The sequence below is a fragment of the Geotrypetes seraphini genome, chromosome 2, assembly GCF_902459505.1.
Source record: "Geotrypetes seraphini chromosome 2, aGeoSer1.1, whole genome shotgun sequence".
Lineage (NCBI taxonomy): Eukaryota > Metazoa > Chordata > Amphibia > Gymnophiona > Dermophiidae > Geotrypetes > Geotrypetes seraphini.
Genome location: NC_047085.1, coordinates 291,332,683 through 291,352,844, shown reverse-complemented (window position 1 = coordinate 291,352,844; position 20,162 = coordinate 291,332,683). Strand labels below are relative to the sequence as shown.

The 20,162-nt window shown below is 43.7% G+C and overlaps 1 protein-coding gene across 3 annotated transcripts in view; it reads right to left on the bottom strand.

Moving 5' to 3' along the window:
• Nucleotides 1-20,162, bottom strand: part of ROPN1L (rhophilin associated tail protein 1 like) — a 208,719-nt gene that overhangs the window by 92,229 nt on the left and 96,328 nt on the right. For all 3 annotated transcript variants that reach the window (XM_033934263.1, XM_033934262.1, XM_033934261.1), the window contains exon 3: nt 16,046-16,169. In XM_033934263.1, the coding sequence (XP_033790154.1) occupies nt 16,046-16,169 (124 nt within the window). The remainder of the gene's footprint in view (nt 1-16,045; nt 16,170-20,162) is intronic.

The following is a 20,162-nucleotide window of genomic DNA, read 5'->3' as shown; positions in this document are numbered from 1 at the left end:
GAATTTCACTATCCTCTCCCACAGCAACACTTCCATTATTTTTCCAACAACTTTATAGGCTTTATAGGCCTATAGTTTCCCACTTCATCTCTGCGACCACTTTTGTGAAGAGGAACCACATCTGTTCTTCTTCAATCCCATGGAACCACTACCTTCTCAAGGGATTTATTGAACAAATCTTTTAGTGGAGCCACCAGAACCTCTCTGAGCTCCCTCAATATTTTGGGATGGATGCCTTCCGGTCCCATGGCTTTGTCCACCTTCAATTTTTCAAGTTGTTCATAAATACTTTCTTCCGTGAATGGCACAGTATCGACGACATTTTCACATGTAATTTTGCCAGCCAATCATGGTCCTTCTCCAGGATTTTCTAATGTGAACACAGAACAGAAACATTTGTTTAGCATGTTTGCTTTTTCCTCATCACTCTCCACATAGCAGTTCATAGCTTTTTTCAATCTCACAATTCCATATTTCATCTTCCTTCTTTCACTAATATTTTCTCTGCCACTTCTTTGGAGAACCATATCAGTTTCATTTTTCTATTGTTTATATTTACTTTTCTCACATAAAGGATGGTAGCAATTTTTATTGCTCCACTTCCCTTATGTCCTCCCATTCTATTAGCTCTTTCTTCAGATACTCCTCCATGTTACTAACGTCCACACATTTGAAATCTAGGACTTTGCGTTTTGTGTGGCCACCCTCTGCTTTAGTTATACCAAACCAAACTGTTTGATGACCACTACTGCCCAGGTAGAGACACTGTCCCCATTAGTGAGCACCAGATCCAGTATCGCTTTTCTCTCTGTGGTTCCATCACCATTTGTCTGAGCAGAGCTCCTTGAAGGGCATCCACCCTCTCCCTACTTCTTTCCGATTCCGCAGACATAACTTTTCAATCCGCCTCCGGCAGTTTGAAATCATCCAGCAACAGCACCTCTCCTTGCTTCCCCACTTTTTGGATATCTGCAACAAGATCTTTATCAAATTGCTGCAACTGAGTTGGAGGTCTGTAATATATAGTAAAATAATATAGTTCCATCTTCTCTTTTCAAAGCTATAATATTGTTTCTTCCCTTCCACAGGCCCCCTGCATTTCAGTCGCTTGGATATTGGTCTTTATGTAGAGAGCGACTTCTCCACCTTTTTGACTACCTGTGTGTCCCATCCATGGGAATCACTGAACTACGTCACTGTAATCGCTACAATATCCAAGTCTGCCTCTAACATCAAGGCTTGTAGGCTGTGGTGTAGTAAGGGTAGGAGGTGCCCAGGGTGGTGGCACCCCCCACTCCTTCCTACCCCCCATTCCATACTTGTGCTCTCCCTCCCCACCCCCACATACCTCTAAATCTTTGCCACCATGAGTGGTTTTGGCAGCATGCTTGTCACACCATCATTGGATTTCCCGCCGACATCATTCTGGCCCTGTGACCTGGAAGTGATTCAGAGGGGAATCAGGCTGGCATGAGCAACAGGCAGAAGTTGCTCATGCTAGCAAAGATAATACAGAGGTACGGGGGGGGATGGCGCGAGCATGGTGGGGCATGGTGGAGAGGAGCCAGCACCTCCATAGACTTGGCACCTGGGGTGCCACATCCCTCTTATTATGCCATTGCTTGTAGGTAAAGATTTTTATTGCCTATAGACTGGTTCAGGTGAAATTCTGAGACAATGTTTGAGAAGAACTGGGATAAGTGCAAAGAACTACCCTATCGTGGTAGAATGTTGTATAAGGTAGAGCACTTGATTAAATACAAGCACTTGAAGTTCGCAGATTTGGTGCACAGTTGTGATGCAGATTAGGAAGACTACTTTTCAAGTTAGAAACTTGAGATGAAGTTGAGTGGTTCAAACAGATTTCACCAGAACAGAAAGTATAACACTAAGATCCCAAGCAACTAGAGGAGGCATGATGGATGGTTTGGTATGAAGAGGGTCTTTCATGAATCTGGAAACTAGAGGATATACTGATAATGGCTTCTCATCCAGAAGTGTATGGAAAGCTGCAATAGCACTGAGGTGTATTCTTACTAACGTAGTCTTGAGACTAGAGTTAGAGAGGTGCAGGAGGTAGTCCACAACAGATGGGAGAGGACAAGTTATTGGATCCAATGAGTTGAGATTGCACCAGACTGTGAAACAAGTCCACTTAAAGTGATAACAGCATTGTGTGGAAGGTTTTCTATTAGCCAGAATGATGGCTAGTTGTTGATGCAGTACTATGAAAAAAAGTAACTGGTTTAATGGGATAAATGGTTTAATGGGATAAAAAGTAACTAGTTACTGATTCCAATTGCTCTTCATTAAATGTAAATAGTTACTTTACTAGTTACAAAAAAAATTATAACTATATGAACAATATGAACATTACAACGAATACTTTATTTTCAAATGAGTTTCTTATTGACTCTAGAGCATTAAAAGCATTTCAAAATACTCTTCTGTTAAACTGTTCCTACGTGGTGTCCACCATTGCTGAAGAGTCTTTCCATTGGTGCACTTGATGGTAGGCTTGTATTCTTCAGAATAAACACTTCCTTCACAGTTGGATAGTGCTAGAGTCTAGATATATCATGTGCAGCATCATTCAAGAAGAGGTCTAGTTCTGACTCCACAGCGCTATCCTCTTTATTTGATTAATAGAAGCAGAAGAAGCTGGAGTCTTTACAGGAAGATAGTGTTGTATTAAGAACATAAGAAGCGCCATCTCCGGATCAGACCTTCGGTCCATCAAGTCCGGCGATCCGCACACGCGGAGGCCCTGCTAGGTATTCACCTGGCTTATTTTATAGCCAACCATATCTTTATATGCCTATCTCAAGGAGATATGCATCTAGTTTGCTTTTGAAACCTAGGACTGTCGATTCCGCAATAATCTCCCCTGGGAGAGTATTCCAGATGTCAACCACTCTCTGTGTGAAGCAGAACTTCCTGACATTAGTCCTGAACTTGCCCCCCCTTAGCTTCATTTCATGTCCTCTTGTCCGTGTCAAATTGGACATTGTAAATAATCTTCTCTGCTCTATTTTGTCAATTCCTTTCAGTATTTTGAAGGTCTCGATCATATCCCCACGCAGTCTCCTTTTCTCAAGGGAGAACAATCCCAGTGTTTTAAGTCGATCCTCATATTCCAGTTTCTCCATACCCTTCACTAGTTTAGTTGCTCGTCTCTGCACCCTCTCCAGCAGTTTTATATCCTTCTTTAGGTAGGGAGACCAATGTTGGACGCAGTATTCCAAGTGGGGTCTGACCATTGCCCTATAAAGCGGCATTATAACTTTCTCCGATCTACTCGAGATTCCTTTCTTTATCATGCCCAACATTCTATTTGCCTTATTTGCCGCTGCCACGCATTGTGCCGACGGCTTCAGGGTCCTATCTATCAGTACACCCAGATCTCTTTCTTGTTCACTTTTCCCCAGAGTTGCACCTGACATTCTGTACTCGTATTCCTTATTTTTACTGCCTAAATGCATTACCTTGCATTTCTCCACGTTGAACTTCATCTGCCATTTCTCCGCCCATTTTTGTAACCGACACAAATCGCTCTGGAGTTCCTCACTGTCCTCCTGCGATCTGATTGCCCGGCAGAGTTTTGTGTCGTCTGCAAACTTGATGATCTCACTGGATGTTCCGTTTTCCAGGTCATTGATATAAATATTAAAAAGGATCGGCCCAAGTACCGAGCCCTGGGGCACACCACTAGTCACTCTCTCCCAGTCGGAGAACTTCCCATTTATGCCCACTCTCTGCTTTCGGTTTTCCAGCCATTTGCCTATCCATCTTTGTATATCTCCCTCTATGCCATGGCTTTGTAGCTTCCTGAGAAGTCTTTCGTGTGGAACTTTGTCAAATGCTTTCTGGAAGTCCAAGTATATTATGTCCACCGGCTTTCCACTATCAATTTGCTCGTTCACGGTCTCAAAGAATTGGAGTAAATTCGTCAGACACGATTTCCCTTTCCTGAATCCATGTTGACTGGGTTTCATCAAGTCGTGTGTGTCCAAGTGCTGAACTATGCTATCCTTGATCAGTGATTCAATCATCTTGCCGGGGACAGACGTAAGACTCACAGGTCTATAGTTGCCCGGTTCTCCTCTCGATCCTTTTTTGAAAATTGGCGTGACGTTCGCTTTCCTCCAGTCGTCTGGTATCTGACCAGTTCTGATTGACAGGTTTGCAAGTTTTTGCAATAACTCTCCAATTTCAATCTTCAATTCCTTCAAGACTCTCGGGTGAATTTCATCCGGTCCAGGTGATTTGTCACTTTTAAGTTTGTCGATCTGATAGTATATCTGGGCTAAGTCCACTTCAACTGTGGTGAGGCTGTCTTCTATTTCTCCTGCAAACACTTTCTCCGCTTCAGGTATTGTTGAGGTGTCCTCCTTCGTAAAAACGGACGCAAAGAAGGAATTTAGTTTGTCTGCGATTTGTTTATCTTCCTTGATGTACCCTTTTCTTCCCTTGTCGTCCAGGGGTCCCACTGCCTCTTTTGCAGGTTTTTTCCCTTTCACGTATCTAAAGAAGGGCTTGAAGTTTTTGGCCTCCCGGGCTATTTTTTCCTCATAGTCCTGTTTTGCTTCCCTCACCGCCTTGTGACATTTCTTCTGTTCATCTTTATGTTTGTTCCAGGCTTCGGTTGTCTTCGTGCATTTCCATTTTTTGAAAGAGTCCTTCTTTACCTTTATGGCTTCCTTCACCTGTATGGTAAGCCATGCCGGTTCTCTTTTGCCTTTAGTTCTCCGATCTTTGGAAATCCTCGGAATGTAGAGATCTTGTGCTTCTGCAATAGTATTTTTCAATAGGCACCATGCCTGATCTACTGTTTCAAGTTTGTCCACCATCTTCTCGAGTCGTTTTGTTACCATGGCTCTCATGCAATCGTATTTACCCTTTTTAAAGTTTAAGGTGGTGGTTAAGGTTTTGACATGTTTCCCTTTCCCGATGTCAAGTTTAAAGTTGATTACATTGTGATCACTCGTTCCCAGTGGAACCATGACTTCTACTTCTGTTATCGGTCCAGTGAGACCATTTAGGACCAAGTCCAAGGTGGCGTCGCCTCTTGTCGGCTCTTTTACCATTTGCTCCAGGAAGCAATCCCCTAGCACCTCCAGGAACTTGGCCTCCTTGCCGCAGTTGGAGGCTCCTAGTTTCCAGTCTATTCCTGGGAAATTGAAGTCTCCCAATATAACTACATTGCCTGTCTTGCATACTTGTTTGATTTCCTCCATCATTTCTGAGTCAGTGACTTCCGCCTGTCCTGGGGGACGATAGTAAAGGCCAATTTTTATATCTGCGCCATTGCGACCAGGAATTTTGATCCAGAGGGACTCCAGCTTCTCTTTCCTGTCTGTTGTACTCATTCCAACAGAATCTATTTCTTCCTTAACATATAGGGCAATACCTCCACCTTTCTGCCCTTCTCGATCTCTTCTATATAGTTTGTATCCCTGTAGTACTGTGTCCCATTTGTTTTCTTCATTCCACCATGTTTCTGTTATGCCAATGATATCCATGTTCTCATGTCTTGCTATCGTCTCTAGTTCTCCCATTTTGTTTCCTAGACTTCTAGCATTTGTATACATACATCTAAGTTCCCTTCGTGTTACCTTTTTGGACCTTCTACTCTTGGCTGTCCTTACAGTTTCATTTACGGTATCCTTTACTGCTCCTGTGTTATCTCCCATGTTTGCTGTGTGGTCATCCCCTCCTGTGTCTGAGTTGTCCTTTCCTGCTTGTTCTCCTTTGTTGGCTGTGAGGTCGACCTCTCTTGTGTATGAGTAGTGGTCCTTTGTTCCTACGTCGGGGCATCCTGTTGTCCGTGCCATCGACCGGTTGTCGACTGTCGGCTTTCCCCTGTCCTTCAGTTTAAAGCCTTCTCTATTGCTTTCTTCATGTTGCCTGCCAAAACTCTTGCTCCTTCCTTGTTGAGGTGTAGTCCATCCCTTCTGTAGTACTTGCTTTTTCCCCAGAACGCCGTCCAGTTGCGCACGAAGTCGAAGCCTTCGTCTTCGCACCATCGTCTCATCCAGGCGTTGATCACTTGCAATTCCCCTTGTCTCTTTCCATCTGCTCTTGGTACAGGGAGGATTTCAGAGAAGGCCACCTTCACCTCCCTGATCTTCAATTGTCTTCCGAGTGAGCGGAGCTGGCCCTTCATCTCTTCCCTGTCATACTTCCGCCCGCTCACATCATTTGTTCCCACGTGGATAAGCACAGCGGTGTCCACTCCCCGTGCGCCATCTATGATCCTGGAGATCCTGCTGGTCACATCCTTTACTCTTGCTCCAGGCAGACAGGAGTTGTATTTGCAGTGTCAGCCTGAGCCTGCAATGCTTTGGCAAATTTGAGTGAAGGCCTGATGGAGGTAAGATGTGCACGCAGGGAAGAAATTGTTGGCAAAAGAACTTTCATGAAACACTGGTCTTCAGCCTGCAGTGTGTCCAGTCCAAAGCAATCGGTTTCATCACCATCTGACATGAAAGCAATTTCATTTCAGCAGAAAGCTGTTAGGGACAGCTTCTCACATTGAGCACAGTTTCAAACTTTTTTTCCACAATAGAATACACTTTGCCAACAGCATACTAGAATGAATTTCATCTAGTAACATTTGGTACAGAAGTATGGTTTCTGAAGTTTCATACACTATTTCAGCTACATGTGGACTTTTACTGCACTTGTTCCAGAGGGTACTGCATTTTGCCAAGATTCTACAACTTAAGTACATAAGTACATAAGTAGTCGCCTCCGCCGGGGCAGACCAGAGGTCCATCCAGCCCAGCGGTCCGCTCACGCGGCGGCCCATCAGGCATATTGCCTGGTCAGCGGTCCCTGACTAATTTTATGCCTACTTCTTGTAATTTGTATAGTCATTGGCCCTTTCTGAATCAGACAAAGAAATCAAGTTCACTGTGTGAGTACTACAACGATGGCAAGATAAAAATGCACACTCTGTTGCTTCTGCATCTGTTTGGTTGTCTAGGATGTCTGCAGTGTTTGTGAAGGTCACCTCTTCATTGTTGATTTGTGAGAGCACAACTTGTGTTGGTTCTACAACCATTGTTTCTGTCTCTGAGAATGCCTTGAATGTCTTAACAAAGTTTGATCTATACAGAGAACTTTGTCATTGATACGAAATTTGGAGTGGACCTTCTCGAGTGTGCATGCAATCAGGTCAAAAGTATGTAATTCTTGCAAACGAGAACATGCCAATGCTGCAGACTTTCATTCCAATGTACTGATTTTGATCCAGTGTACGGTAACTCTGAAAAAGCTTCTGTTCTGGGAGGTCTATATGTCAGTTTTTGTGCAGACTTCAGTCACAAGTGCCAGCTTGTTCTGAAGGTCTGTCATCTTATGATACTGGTCCTTAATGTGTCCAGTAAGAGCCTTGCAAGTCAATACAGTTTTGCCTGGTTGAAAACCAGTGACCAACTGAATTAATTCTGGTGACTCAACCACTGAGAAGGCTTGCATGTCCCCAATAACAAAATTCGTGATGAGATCATTGACTCTTTTCTGTTACACCAATGATGCTCCCGTTACTGCACCATGAAGCAGTCAAAGTTTACTGTTTCTTTGGCAGGGATTCTGATGCATCTGATGAAGAACAACTTGCTGATCTCTACAACAAAGGCAGTTTATCATGCGCAGCTGGGTGGACATTTTGCATGTGCTTCTTAACATCTGCTGTAGTATTGGTTGCACAGCTGCAGACAAAGTTTGCAATGTACACGGATATTTCTGTCTGACCCAACTAGCGTAAAAAATTCAGTGAAGATTCAATGCTCAAATGAGCTTGCATTGTGATTATAATTTTTCTCCATTGTGGGCTTACTGAGGTTAGGCCACAGCCAGCATTGATCCCCTCAAGCATCCCATGGAGAGTCCCAGTTTCAAAGGACTCTGACAAAGTGCTTTTCCAGTCCACAGGTCTTTTTCACTGCCTGGGTAGTTTTTGTGGCGAGACAAGAGAAACGAGTTGAATTGGAGGCTTAATGAGTAAAATAGCATGAATAGAAATTCAACGTCAATTGTTCTGCAATGCTATGTAAACAGTAACGCAAAATCACTTGTAAATTTTGTTAACAGTTACTAAAATAACTAGTTACTTAATTTAGTCGATCTTATCAAAAAGTAATTAGTTACATTGATAATACCTAAAAATGTAACTAATTACAGTGACTAGTTGTACTGTAACTAGTTCTTACCCAGCACTGTATGAGAGAAAGATACCACGCTGTGAGAGTCAATGAATGTAGATTGGGATGAAGAAGAGAACCCTCACTTTGTGTCAGCAACGCTGGAAAGATTTGAAGCATGATGGGATCTCACTCACTGAATTGTAGAAGAGGAAACCATGGTTGATATGGCCACTGGGGCCCTATGAGAATCATGGTTGCTTGTTCTTGAATAAGTTTGAATAAGGTCTTCCTGTTAGAGGTATTGGAGGGAAAGCATATAGAAATTTGTTTCTCCATTCCAGAAGGAAGGTATCAGATTCCAGGCAATTGTTAGAGTAGAACAGAAGACTGGGAGCTAGTGAGGGGAAGCGAAGAGATCCATTTCTGGGATTCCCCAATTCACAAATATTTGATGTAACATGGTTAAGTTGAATGATAAGTCATGAGGTTGTAGGAGTCTGCTCAACTTGTTTGCTAGGACATTCTGTTTCCCTGCAAGATAAACTGCTTTGAGGAATATGTTACATGAAATCGCCCAGGACCAAATTTTGATCGCTTCTTGGCAAAGCGGGTAATACCCCTGTGCCTCGTTTGTTATGTTAGTACACGACTACTTAATTGTCCCTCTGAATATTACTTGATTGAGGAGGCAATCCTGGAATGTGCATAGAGCATTTTGGATTACTCAAAGCTCATGAAGAATGATGCAGAGTTGACTTCAATGCCAAAAAATGCAAAGTTATGCACCTGGGCAGCCAGAATCCATGCAAGTCTTATACCCTTAATGGCGAGATCCTAGCAAAAACGGTAGCAGAACGAGACTTGGGGGTAATCGTCAGTGAGGACATGAAGTCTGCCAATCAAGTGGAGCAGGCTTCGTCCAAGGCAAGACAAATCATGGGCTGCATACGAAGGGTTTCGTCAGTCGTAAGGCGGAAGTCATTATGCCATTGTATAGATCCATGGTGAGGCCCCACCTGGAATACTGTGTGCAATTCTGGAGGCCGCATTATCGCAAGGATGTGCTGAGACTGGAATCGGTGCAAAGAATGGCCACCCGGATGGTCTCGGGACTCAAAGATCTACCATACGAAAAACGGCTTGACAAATTACAGCTATACTCGCTCGAGGAGCGCAGAGAGAGGGGGGACATGATCGAGACGTTCAAGTATCTTACGGGCTGCATCGAGGCGGAGGAAGATATCTTCTTTTTCAAGGGTCCCACGACAACAAGAGGGCATCCGTTGAAAATCAGGGGCGGGAAACTACGAGGTGACACCAGGAAATTCTTTTTCACTGAAAGAGTGGTTGATCGCTGGAATAGTCTTCCACTACAGGTGATTGAGGCCAGCAGCGTGCCTGATTTTAAGGCCAAATGGGATCGGCACATGGGATCTATTCACAGGGCAAAGGTAGGGGAGGGACATTAAGGTGGGCAGACTAGATGGGCCGTGGGCCCTTATCTGCCGTCTATTTCTATGTTTCTATGTTTCTATCTCTCTTAAGGATTCCAACTGCCTTGAGTATCGAGATGGGCTTCTCAACTGAGCATGGAAGCATTCATTATCAATATCTTCTGATGTTGTGCAGTGTGGAAGAGAAGGACCCTGGACAGATTGGCTGATGATAACCACCAGTGAAGGGATTGTTGAAGCACTGAGGTCACTTGTAGTAGATGTGAGAACAGATCGGTGGCCTGAGACCATTGGGTCAAGAGTGTCCACAGAGGTTCCCTGAGATGTAAATGGGCAAATAGAGTTACATGAACTGTAGATGCCATGTGACCTAGACCAGTGTTCTTCAACCTTTTTACACCCGTGGACCAGCAGAAATAAAAGAATTATTTTGTGGACCGGCAAACTATTAAGACTGAAATTTAAAAAAAACCATCTCCGCGAGCTCGATCCCCGCAAACCATCTGATCCCATCTGCACAAGCCGCAGTTATGATTTTATATTGAACATATTTTATTAAAGTATAAAAAGAAACAATATTCTGAACAATTGTGATTTTATAAATACAAATATACAGAGCACGGACCAACAAAACCCGTGTCTCTATGCAAGATATATATTTCAAATCTGATATATTCTAATGACAAAATAGAAATAAAATTATTTTTTTCTACCTTTTGTTGTCTCTGGTTTCTGCTTTCATCTTCTTTTCACTCTTTTCCTTCCAGCGTCTGCCCTGCCTCTTCAATCCAGCATCTGCGCGTTCCATCCATTGTCTGCCCTCTCCCCCTGCCATATGTATCTGACTTCTTTCTATGCCCCTCTCCCCTGTCCATCCCGCCTGTGCCTCCTCTCTCCTTTTTATCTCTCCTACACCAGATCTAGCGTCTTTATCCCTAGCTCTCATTTCTCTGCTGACCCCTTTCCAGCATCAATCTCTCTCTACTTTCTCATTCCTCTCTCTCCCCTTTCCCTCATCTGATCTCTCCATTCCACCCTGACCCCCTTCCCCTCCTGTAATCTCCCTGCCAGTTGTTTTCTTCCTTTTTTCCTTCTCCCTTCCCTCCTCCCCCTATCCAACATTAACTCTCTTCCCATCCCTTTCTCTCCTCCCCTCCCAGGCAGCATCTCTCCTTCTACCTCCCTCCAGGTCCAGTAGCAGCTCTCCCTTTATCCAGCAGCTTCCCAGCCTCCTACAGTGGCTTCCTCCCCTTCCAACAGTTCTCAATACTTGCCTGTAGCAGTGATTTAGTTAGGAAGCCTTGGGTCCGCTGCCCCCTCTGAGGAAAGATGAAGTTGTCGGTGAATCACTGCCCTGGCAAGTAGGAGAGCTGCTGGGAGGGGAGACAGCCACTGTTGAAGGCCCCCCAGATCTTGCTCGCACACGCTGACCATTTCCCTTGTACCTGCAGCTCTCTCCCTTCCACTTGCACCTTCCCCGCGGCCCTCTTCAGCAACTCGGCAGGGGCGGTGATCAAGACAGGCTGCTGACGTCGGGACCTTCACTCTCTGAGTTCTGCCTATTTTGTTACAACTTCCTGTTTCTGAATAGGTGAGACTCACAGAGGGAAGGTCCCGACGTTGGCAGCCTGTTTTGATCACCTGAGGCTGGGAGGAACAGCAGTCGGCAGGAAAAGCAACTGACGACTCGATCTCGCCGGCCCTGTGCGGACCGGCAGAAAATTTTGCGAACCGACACTTGTCCGCGGACCGGCAGTTGAAGAACAGTGACCTAGAAGATGCACCTTTTGACCCACCATTATGGGTTAAATTACCGGGAAAAAATGGACTTGACGTAAAATTGGGTCTGTACTATCGTCCACCTGGACAAACCGAAGCAAACGACAAAGATCTGGCAGCAGAATTGAGGTGGGAAGGCAAAAACAGGAACGTGACAGTAATGGGAGATTTTAACTACCCCGGGATAAACTGGAGTATTGGAAACTCGAACTGTGCGAGGGAAACAGAATTCTTAGAGGCTGTGAGGGACTGCTTTATGGATCAGCTTGTCAAGGAACCAACAAGAGGGAATGCCACTCTTGACCTAATCCTCAACGGACTAGGGGGACCTGCAAAAGAAGTGGAAGTAGTAGGACCACTAGGGAACAGCGATCACAACATGATCCAGTACAAATTAGAAGTAGGTACAGCAAAAGGAAAGAGAACCATAGTGACAACGTTCAACTTCAAGAAAGGGAACTATGATGCTATGAGAGCAATGGTAAGGAAAAAACTCAGAAATAGCTCAAGGAAAACAGAAACCGTAGAGCAAGCCTGGTCTCTATTCAAGGGCACAGTGCAAGAAGCACAACATATGTACATCCCAGATTTAGAAAAGGGTGCAAAAAAAACCAAACAAAAGACCCCGCAAGGATAAACAATGAAGCGAAGACAGCGATAGGAGACAAGAAAAAAGCCAAACACAGAAAACTATTACTGTTGGGGGATTCCATCAACAGAGGCATTAACCTTGGAACACAAGGCGAGAAGACCAAAATAGTGAAATGTCTTCCAGGATCCTCAGCTACCAGGAGTTCCAGGCAAATACAGACTATAATTAAGGAAGAAACTAAGGATTTTAACACTGATGTTATCCATCTGAGAACAAATGACCTGGCCAACAACTCCACACTTGCAGCACAGAAAGCTTTTCGGGAGCTTGGTGAGGGCGTGAAATCTTTTGTAAAGACTTTAGCTTTTTCTGAAATACTGCCTGCATATGGAAAGGGAGAGCAAAGAGTGAAAAACACAGAGGACTTTAATAGATGGCTCAAAGCCTGGTGTCATCAAGAAGGCTTCAGGTACATAGGAGGATGGGGAAATACATGAAAGGACAAGAAGCTATATTGCACTGATGGGCTACATATTACTACAGCAGGAAAAAGAAACCTTGCAGAGAAATTTAGACAATATTTTTCTAGGCATTTAAACTAGAAGGTGGGGTGGTGTATGTATGAAGGACAATTATAGAGAACACCCCCGGCAAAAGAAAAGATGCAATAGTAGTAAAGATTGCAACATAAACAATATCAGCAACTCATTTCTTGGTATTGCAACAGAAAGTGAAACGAAACAAAAATCTATAAGGAAAAGGAGATTACCACTGAAAAATAGCTGGAAAGCGATGACCACAAATGCTCACAGTCTAAGTAACAAAGTTCATGATCTGCAAGCCCTGATGTTAGAGGCAGATCTAGATATTGTCGCTATCACAGAGAAATGTTTCAGTGAATCACATGGATGGGATACAAACATACCGGGATATAATCTTTTTAGGAAGGACAGAGATGGTCAAAAAGGTGGAGGAGTAGCTCTCTATGTAAAGATCAATATCCAAGCGACTGAAATGCAAGGGACCTGGGGAGAGGAAAAAGCGATATGGATCACTCTGAAAAGAGAAGATGGAACTTCTATCTATGTGGGTGTAGTCTACAGACCTCCGACTCAATCGCAGCAAATAAGGATCTGATTGTGGATATCTAAAAGTTTGGAAGGAAAGAGGAGGTGCTGCAGTTGGGATATTTCAACCTGCCAGATGCGGAATGGAATGTTTCGTCTACGGAATCAGAAAGAAGTAGGGAGATTGTGGATGCCTTTCAAAAGGCTCTGCTCAGACAAATGGTATCGGAACCCACGAGGGAATCCACGATGGATATGGTCCTCACAAATGGAGAGAGTATCTCTAATGTTCAAGTGGGTGTTCACCTGGGAAGTAGCGATCATCAAATGGTTTGGTTTGATATAATGGCTAAAGTGGAGAGCGGCTGCACGATGCTTAAAGTCCTAGATTTCAAACGTAAGGACTTTAATGAAATGGGAGAGTACCTGAAGAAAGAGCTGTTAGGATGGGAGGACATAAGAGAAGTGGAAAGACAGTGGTGTAAGTTGAAAGGAGTGATAAAAATGTCTATGGACCTTTATGTGAAGAAAATAAATAAAACAAGAGAAAAAGGAAACCGATATGGTTCTCTGAACTAGTGGCGGAGAAAATAAATGCGAAAGAGTTGGCGTTCGTGAAATATAAAAACCCCCAAGAAGAGGAGTGCAGAAAGGACTACAGGGTGAAACTGAAAGAAGCCAAGAGAGAGATACATCTGGCGAAAGCACAGGGGGAAGAACAAATGTCTAAAACCTTTTTCAGATATATTAGTGAAAGGAGGAAGATGAAAAATGGAATTGCTAAACTAAAAGATGCTGGGAACCGATATGTGGAGAGTGATGAGGAAAAAGCAAATGTGCTAAACAAATACTTCTGTTCTGTGTTCATAGAAGAAAATCCTAGAGAAGGACCGAGATTGTCTGGCAAAGTTACACGAGATAATGGAGTAGATTCTGTGCCATTCACGGAGGAGAGTATTTATGAGCAACTTGAAAAACTGAAAGTGGACAAAGCGATGGGACCAGATAGGATCCATCCCAGGATATTGAGGGAGATCAGAAAGGTTCTGGCGGGTCCTATTAAAGACTTGTTCAACAAATCTCTGGAGACAGGAGTGGTTACTGGGGATTGGAGGAGAGTGGATGTGGTCCCTATTCACAAAAGTGGTCACAGGGATGAAGTGGGAAACTACAAGCTGGTGCACCTCACTTCAGTTGCTGGAAAAATAATGGAAATGTTGCTGAAAGAAAGGATAGTGTGCTTCCTTGAATCGAATGGGTTACAGGATCCGAGGCAACATGGCTTTACAAAAAGTAAATTGTGCCAAACGAACCTGATTGAATTTTTTTGATCGGGTGACCGGAGAGCTGGATTGAGGACATATGTTAGATGTAATTTACTTAGATTTCAGCAAAGCCTTTGATACGGTTCCTCAAAGTTGAACAAACTTGAAGAGCTGAAGTTAGGACCCAAAGTGGTAAACTGGGTTAGAAACTGGCTGTCGGACAGATGCCAGAGGGTGGTGGTTAATGGAAGTCGCTCGGAGGAAGGAAAGATGAGTAACGGAGTCCCTCAGGGTTTGGTGCTTGGGCCGATCCTGTTCAATATGTTTGTGAGTGACATTGCTGAAGGGTTAGAAGGAAAAGTGTGCCTATATATGGCCGTTTGGGGGAGGATGGGCTGGAGAGGGCTTCAATGGCTGGGAGGGTATAGATGGGCTGGAGTAGGTTTTCACGGAGATTTTGGCAGTAGGAACCCAAGCACAGTACCGGGTAGAGCTTTGGATTTTTCCCAGAAATAACTAAGAAGAAAAAATTTAAAAAATTTAAATTGAATCAGGTTGGGCAGACTGGATGGACCATTCCGGTCTTTATCTGCCGTCATCTACTATGTTACAAACTGGATGACACACAAGACAACCTGGGAGACTACTTTTAAGGATGTTAACAGTTAAAACAGTTTTGTACAAGTATTTGTACACTGTATGCCATAATAAAACGATGATTTAAAATGCCATGTTTTTTGTTTCTCCCCTATCAAAGACTGCTGCACTCATATCTCATCTGGTGACAACATTAAGAAGTACATGTCATATATAAAATGGAAAGAGCAATAGCTATACAACAAGGAAGCTATAAGAAATTTGATAAAATTTGGGAGCCATTAACTTCTTATTGTAATGAGTAAACACCATTTTCTATTGTAATATACGTCGTCTAATGATTGGGTGGAGGGGGAGGTATATTTTACATTTTTCTTATTGGGGAAATAATAGAGGAATGATGGGAGGGGAGGGTGGTAATTTTATGTATTGTAAGATAAATCAGAAAGATTGTCAAGTGATGTGTTTAATTGTATTGTTTTATTGTTTGTGCACTTGATGTAAGATTGAAAACGAATAAAGAATTTGAAAAAAAAAAAAAGAAGTACATGTCATACACTTTCAAACATGTATATTAGATTTCCAGTGTTGGCGCATTTTTGAGAAAAAAAATAGTTGCCATGATTTGATTAATCAACTCTCATACATGCTTTTTCTCGAATAACAGCAATTATATGGTTAACTTTAGGTGCAGCTACTTACCATATGTTAAAAGCTGGTGTAAATGCTTATGCCTAAATGCTGTCACTCACAAAACTGACAGAATTCTAAAATTTAAGCATATAAGTGCTTAGTATGCCCATATTCCTCCCATCGTTATATGTTATAGAATAGCATTTAAGTACAGTTATGCACAAAATTGCAAATTAGTGCAATTAGCACCAATTAATTCCGATTATCACTGATAATTGGTTGTTAGTACCAATTGCCTCAATAACTTATACACATAACAACCATTATTCAATCTATTGTGCAATTTTGCATGCCAAACACAAAAATATGCAAACAAGATTATATAATTAGGAGGAAAATACAGAACAAATTTATTAAAACATTAATAATGAAGTGGTAGGTTTAAAGATTCATGTCACCACCCAGACCAGGAAATTCCGAGAACTCAATAGAAAGTTATATACAGTACCTGATTATGTAAAACTCTAAGCAAACCTGGTGTTAGCCCAGTGTCAGTTTTCTGAGTTGCTACAGGCATTTCGACCCGTTCCTTCACGGGAAGCTTTTCTCCTTTTGACAAACAGGAAAAATACCTGTATTAAACAAAAATTTACATTAATTAGTTATAGATAACTCACATGATTCATACCAAAAAATTAGAAACTAAACAGGAAGAGCCTAATTTTAATCCTTCAGTAAATACTAAAATGTGTAAAACATCAGACATTGTTAATTATAAGGCTGGGACAACTTTTGACTCTTATTTATCCCATAAGATCACAACATACAGTAAGCAAAAGTACCATTATCTGTTAGCTAATGAAATTTGGTCTTTCCTGATAATTTCCTTTCTCTGAGTCCTGCTAGATCAGCCTACACCAGTGGTAGGCAATTCCGGTCCTCGAGAGCCGGAGACGGGTCAGGTTTTAAGGATATCCACAATAAATATGCATGAGATAGATTTGCATCTCAAGGAGGCAAATCCATCTCATACATATTCATGGTGGAGATCCTGAAAACCTGACTTGGCTCCAGCTCTCAAGGACTGGAATTGCCTACCCCTGGCCTACACTAATGGGTTATGTCACCTTGCCAGAAGGAGGCAGAGAATTTGAACTGTTTCAGTGACATTATCATATAGGGGAGTGGTGCAATTTAGAACTTGTCGTTTGTTAGTTCTGGCATTTGCATACTGATACTGATAAAAGGAACCTATATACAAGCTGAACCCAATTTCAAAAAAGGAACCCTCTGAAGACCAGCGATGTAAAATGAAAAGAACAACCCAGCTCTGAAGACTACACCTTATCATCTTCCTGGGTAGGTCCGGGGCTGGTCTAGCAGGACTCATTGAAAGTGAATTATCAGATAAAACTAAATTTCATCCTGTTTTTTTCCCTAATAAACCAGCCCAGACTGACAGAATGTACCAAAGCTCTATTCCACTTTTGGAGCGTCCTTGTGTTATGTCATGTGGTACAGTGGGGAGAGGTGGCAGCATCCAGCTTAGCTCAACTAGCCCGGTAGGGCGGCCTTCAGTGATTTTGGGGCTCAGTATGGCTGGTAATGCTGTTCACCAGGCTGCAGACCCTTCGCAGCCTAAGATCTGCAATTTTCAATCACCTAAGGGTGACTCTGCACCCCTGGAGCCAGACACTTTTTTCTCCATTTATTAAATTTTTGGGGCCTGAATTTTAGAACGAGTGTTCTTCCCCTCTGCAGTTCCATGCTGCCACAGAGGCGTTTCTGAGTGACACTGTACCTTTGAAGAACAGCTTTGAAGAACAGGTTTCTTCTTTACTGGCTAAAAGATATGGTGAGTTAAGACAGCTTAGAGCAGGGATCTCAAAGTCCCTCCTTGAGGGCCGCAATCCAGTCGGGTTTTCAGGATTTCCCCAATAAATATGCATTGAAAGCAGTGCATGCACATAGATCTCATGCATATTCAATGGGGAAATCCTGAAAACCCAACTGGATTGTGGCCCTCAAGGAGGGACTTTGAGACCCCTGGCTTAGAGCTATTTGAAATTTTTTAGATGAGAAATCTTTACATACTTTAATTCATGCTTTCTACTATCTAAGTTGGATTATGGTAATTTAGTATATGCAGGAATAATAGCAGGACAATTAAGCACAGTTACTTACCATAACAGGTGTTATCCAGGGACAGTAGGCAGATATTCTTAACTGATGGGTGACGGCACCGACGGAGCCCCGGTACAGACAATTTTAGAGTGATTGCACTCTAAGAACTTAGAGAGTTCCAGTAGGCCGCACCGCGCATGCGCGAGTGCCTTCCCCCCAAACGGAGGCGCGCGGTCCCCAGTTAAGATAAGCCAGCTAAGAAGCCAACCCGGGGAGGTGGGCGGGGCGTAAGAATATCTGCCTGCTGTCCCCTGTTACGGTAAGTAACTGTGCTTTATCCCAGGACAAGCAGGCAGCATATTCTTAACTGGAGTGACCTCCAAGCTAACAAAAAGAGGGATGGAGGGAAGGTTGGCCATTAGGAAAATAAATGTTGTAAAACAGATTGGCCGAAGTGTCCATCCCGTCTGGAGAACGCATCCAGACAATAATGAGAGGTAAAAGTATGAACTGAGGACCAAGTGTCAGCTTTGCAGATTTCCTCAATAGGAGTAGAATGGAGGAAAGCCACAGATGCTGCCATAGCTCTAACCTTATGGGCCGAGACAGAACCTTCCAGTGACAGTCCGGTCTGAGCATAACAGAATGAGATGCAAGCAGCAAGCCAATTGGAGATCGTACGTTTAGAAACCGGGTGTCTCAACTTACTGGGGTCAAAAGAGAGAAAAAGTTGGGGAGAAGATCTGTGAGGCTTAGTGCATTCTAAATAGTAAGCCAAAGCACGCTTACAGTCCAGAGTATGCAAAGCCTGTTCTCCTGGATGAGAATGAGGCTTTGGAAAGAAGACAGGTAAGACAATGGACTGGTTAAGGTGGAAATCAGAGACAACTTTAGGGAGAAACTTTGGATGTGTACGTAAAACCACCTTGTCATGGTGAAAAACAGTAAAGGGTGGATCAGCCACTAGTGCATGCAACTCACTGACCCTCCTGGCAGAGGTAAGGGCAATAAGGAAGACCACTTTCCAAGTGAGAAATTTGAGATGAGCCGTGGCCAATGGTTCAAAGGGAAGCTTCATGAGAGAGGACAGAACCACATTAAGATCCCAGATAATTGGAGGGAGCTTAAGAGGTGGTTTCACATTGAAAAGGCCCCTCATGAACCTAGTGACCAAAGGATGAGCCGTGAGAGGTTTTCCGTGAACTGGCTCATGAAAAGCAGTAATGGCACTGAGGTGCACTCTGTTGGAAGTAGATTTGAGACCGGAGTCCGATAAAGAGAGCAAATAATCCAACAGTTGTTCTACCGGTAGCGTAGTGGGATTATGATGATGAATGAGACACCAGGAAGAGAAACGAGTCCACTTCTGTTGGTAACATTGAAGAATGGATGGTTTCCTGGAGGCATCCAGAATGGAATGGACAGACTGAGAGAGAGATGGATGAGCAGGGGTCAAGCCGAGAGAAACAAATATGTCAGGTGGAGAGATGGCAGGTTGGGATGAAGCAGAGATTGCTGATGTTGAATAAGTAGAGTAGGAAATACTGGTAGCAGTATGGGTTCCCTGGAACTGAGCTGAAGTAGAAGGGAGTACCATTGTTGCCGTGGCCACCGTGGGGCCATGAGAATCATGGTGGCCTTCTCCCTCTGAAGTTTGAACAATGTCTGCAACATGAGAGGAAGGGGAGGAAAGGCATAAAGAAACCGATCCGCCCAATCGAGGAGAAAAGCATCTGCTGCCAGACAATGAGGGGAGTAGAGTCTGGAACAAAAGAGGGGCAGTTGATGATTGTGAGGAGCTGCAAAGAGGTCCACCCAAGGGGTGCCCCACTGAGCAAAGACGTACCGGAGAGTGACAGGGTCAAGGGTCCATTCGTGAGGTTGAAGAATTCTGCTGAGGTTGTCTGCTAAGGAATTCTGCTCGCCCTGAATGTAAACAGCCTTCAGAAATAGACTGCGAGCTGTCGCCCAAGACCAGATCCGTTGGGCCTCCTGACATAAGAGGCGAGAGCCTGTGCCGCCTTGCTTGTTGATGTAATACAAGGCTACTTGATTGTCTGTGCAGAGAAGAACCTGGGGATAGAGAAGATGTTGAAATGCCCTGAGAGCATAAAACATTGCCCTGAGTTCCAGGAAATTGATGTGATGAGCTCGTTCCTGGACTGTCCAAAGACCTTGTGTGCGGAGGTGGTCCATGTGCGCCTCCCAGGCATACGGGGAAGCATCCGTGGTGATGATCATGGAGTGAGGAGGTAGATGGAAGAGAAGACCTCTGGAAAGATTGGAGGAGTTGGACCACCATCGCAGAGACTGTCGGAACGACGATGTTACAGATATGTGACGTGAAAGAGGATCTGTCGCCTGGGACCATTGAGTGGCCAAGGTCCACTGAGGAGTACGAAGGTGGAGACGGGCGAGCGGAGTGACCTGCACCGTCGAGGTCATGTGGCCTAACAGAACCATCAACTGGCGTGCTGAAATGGAGTCTTGAAAGAGCACAT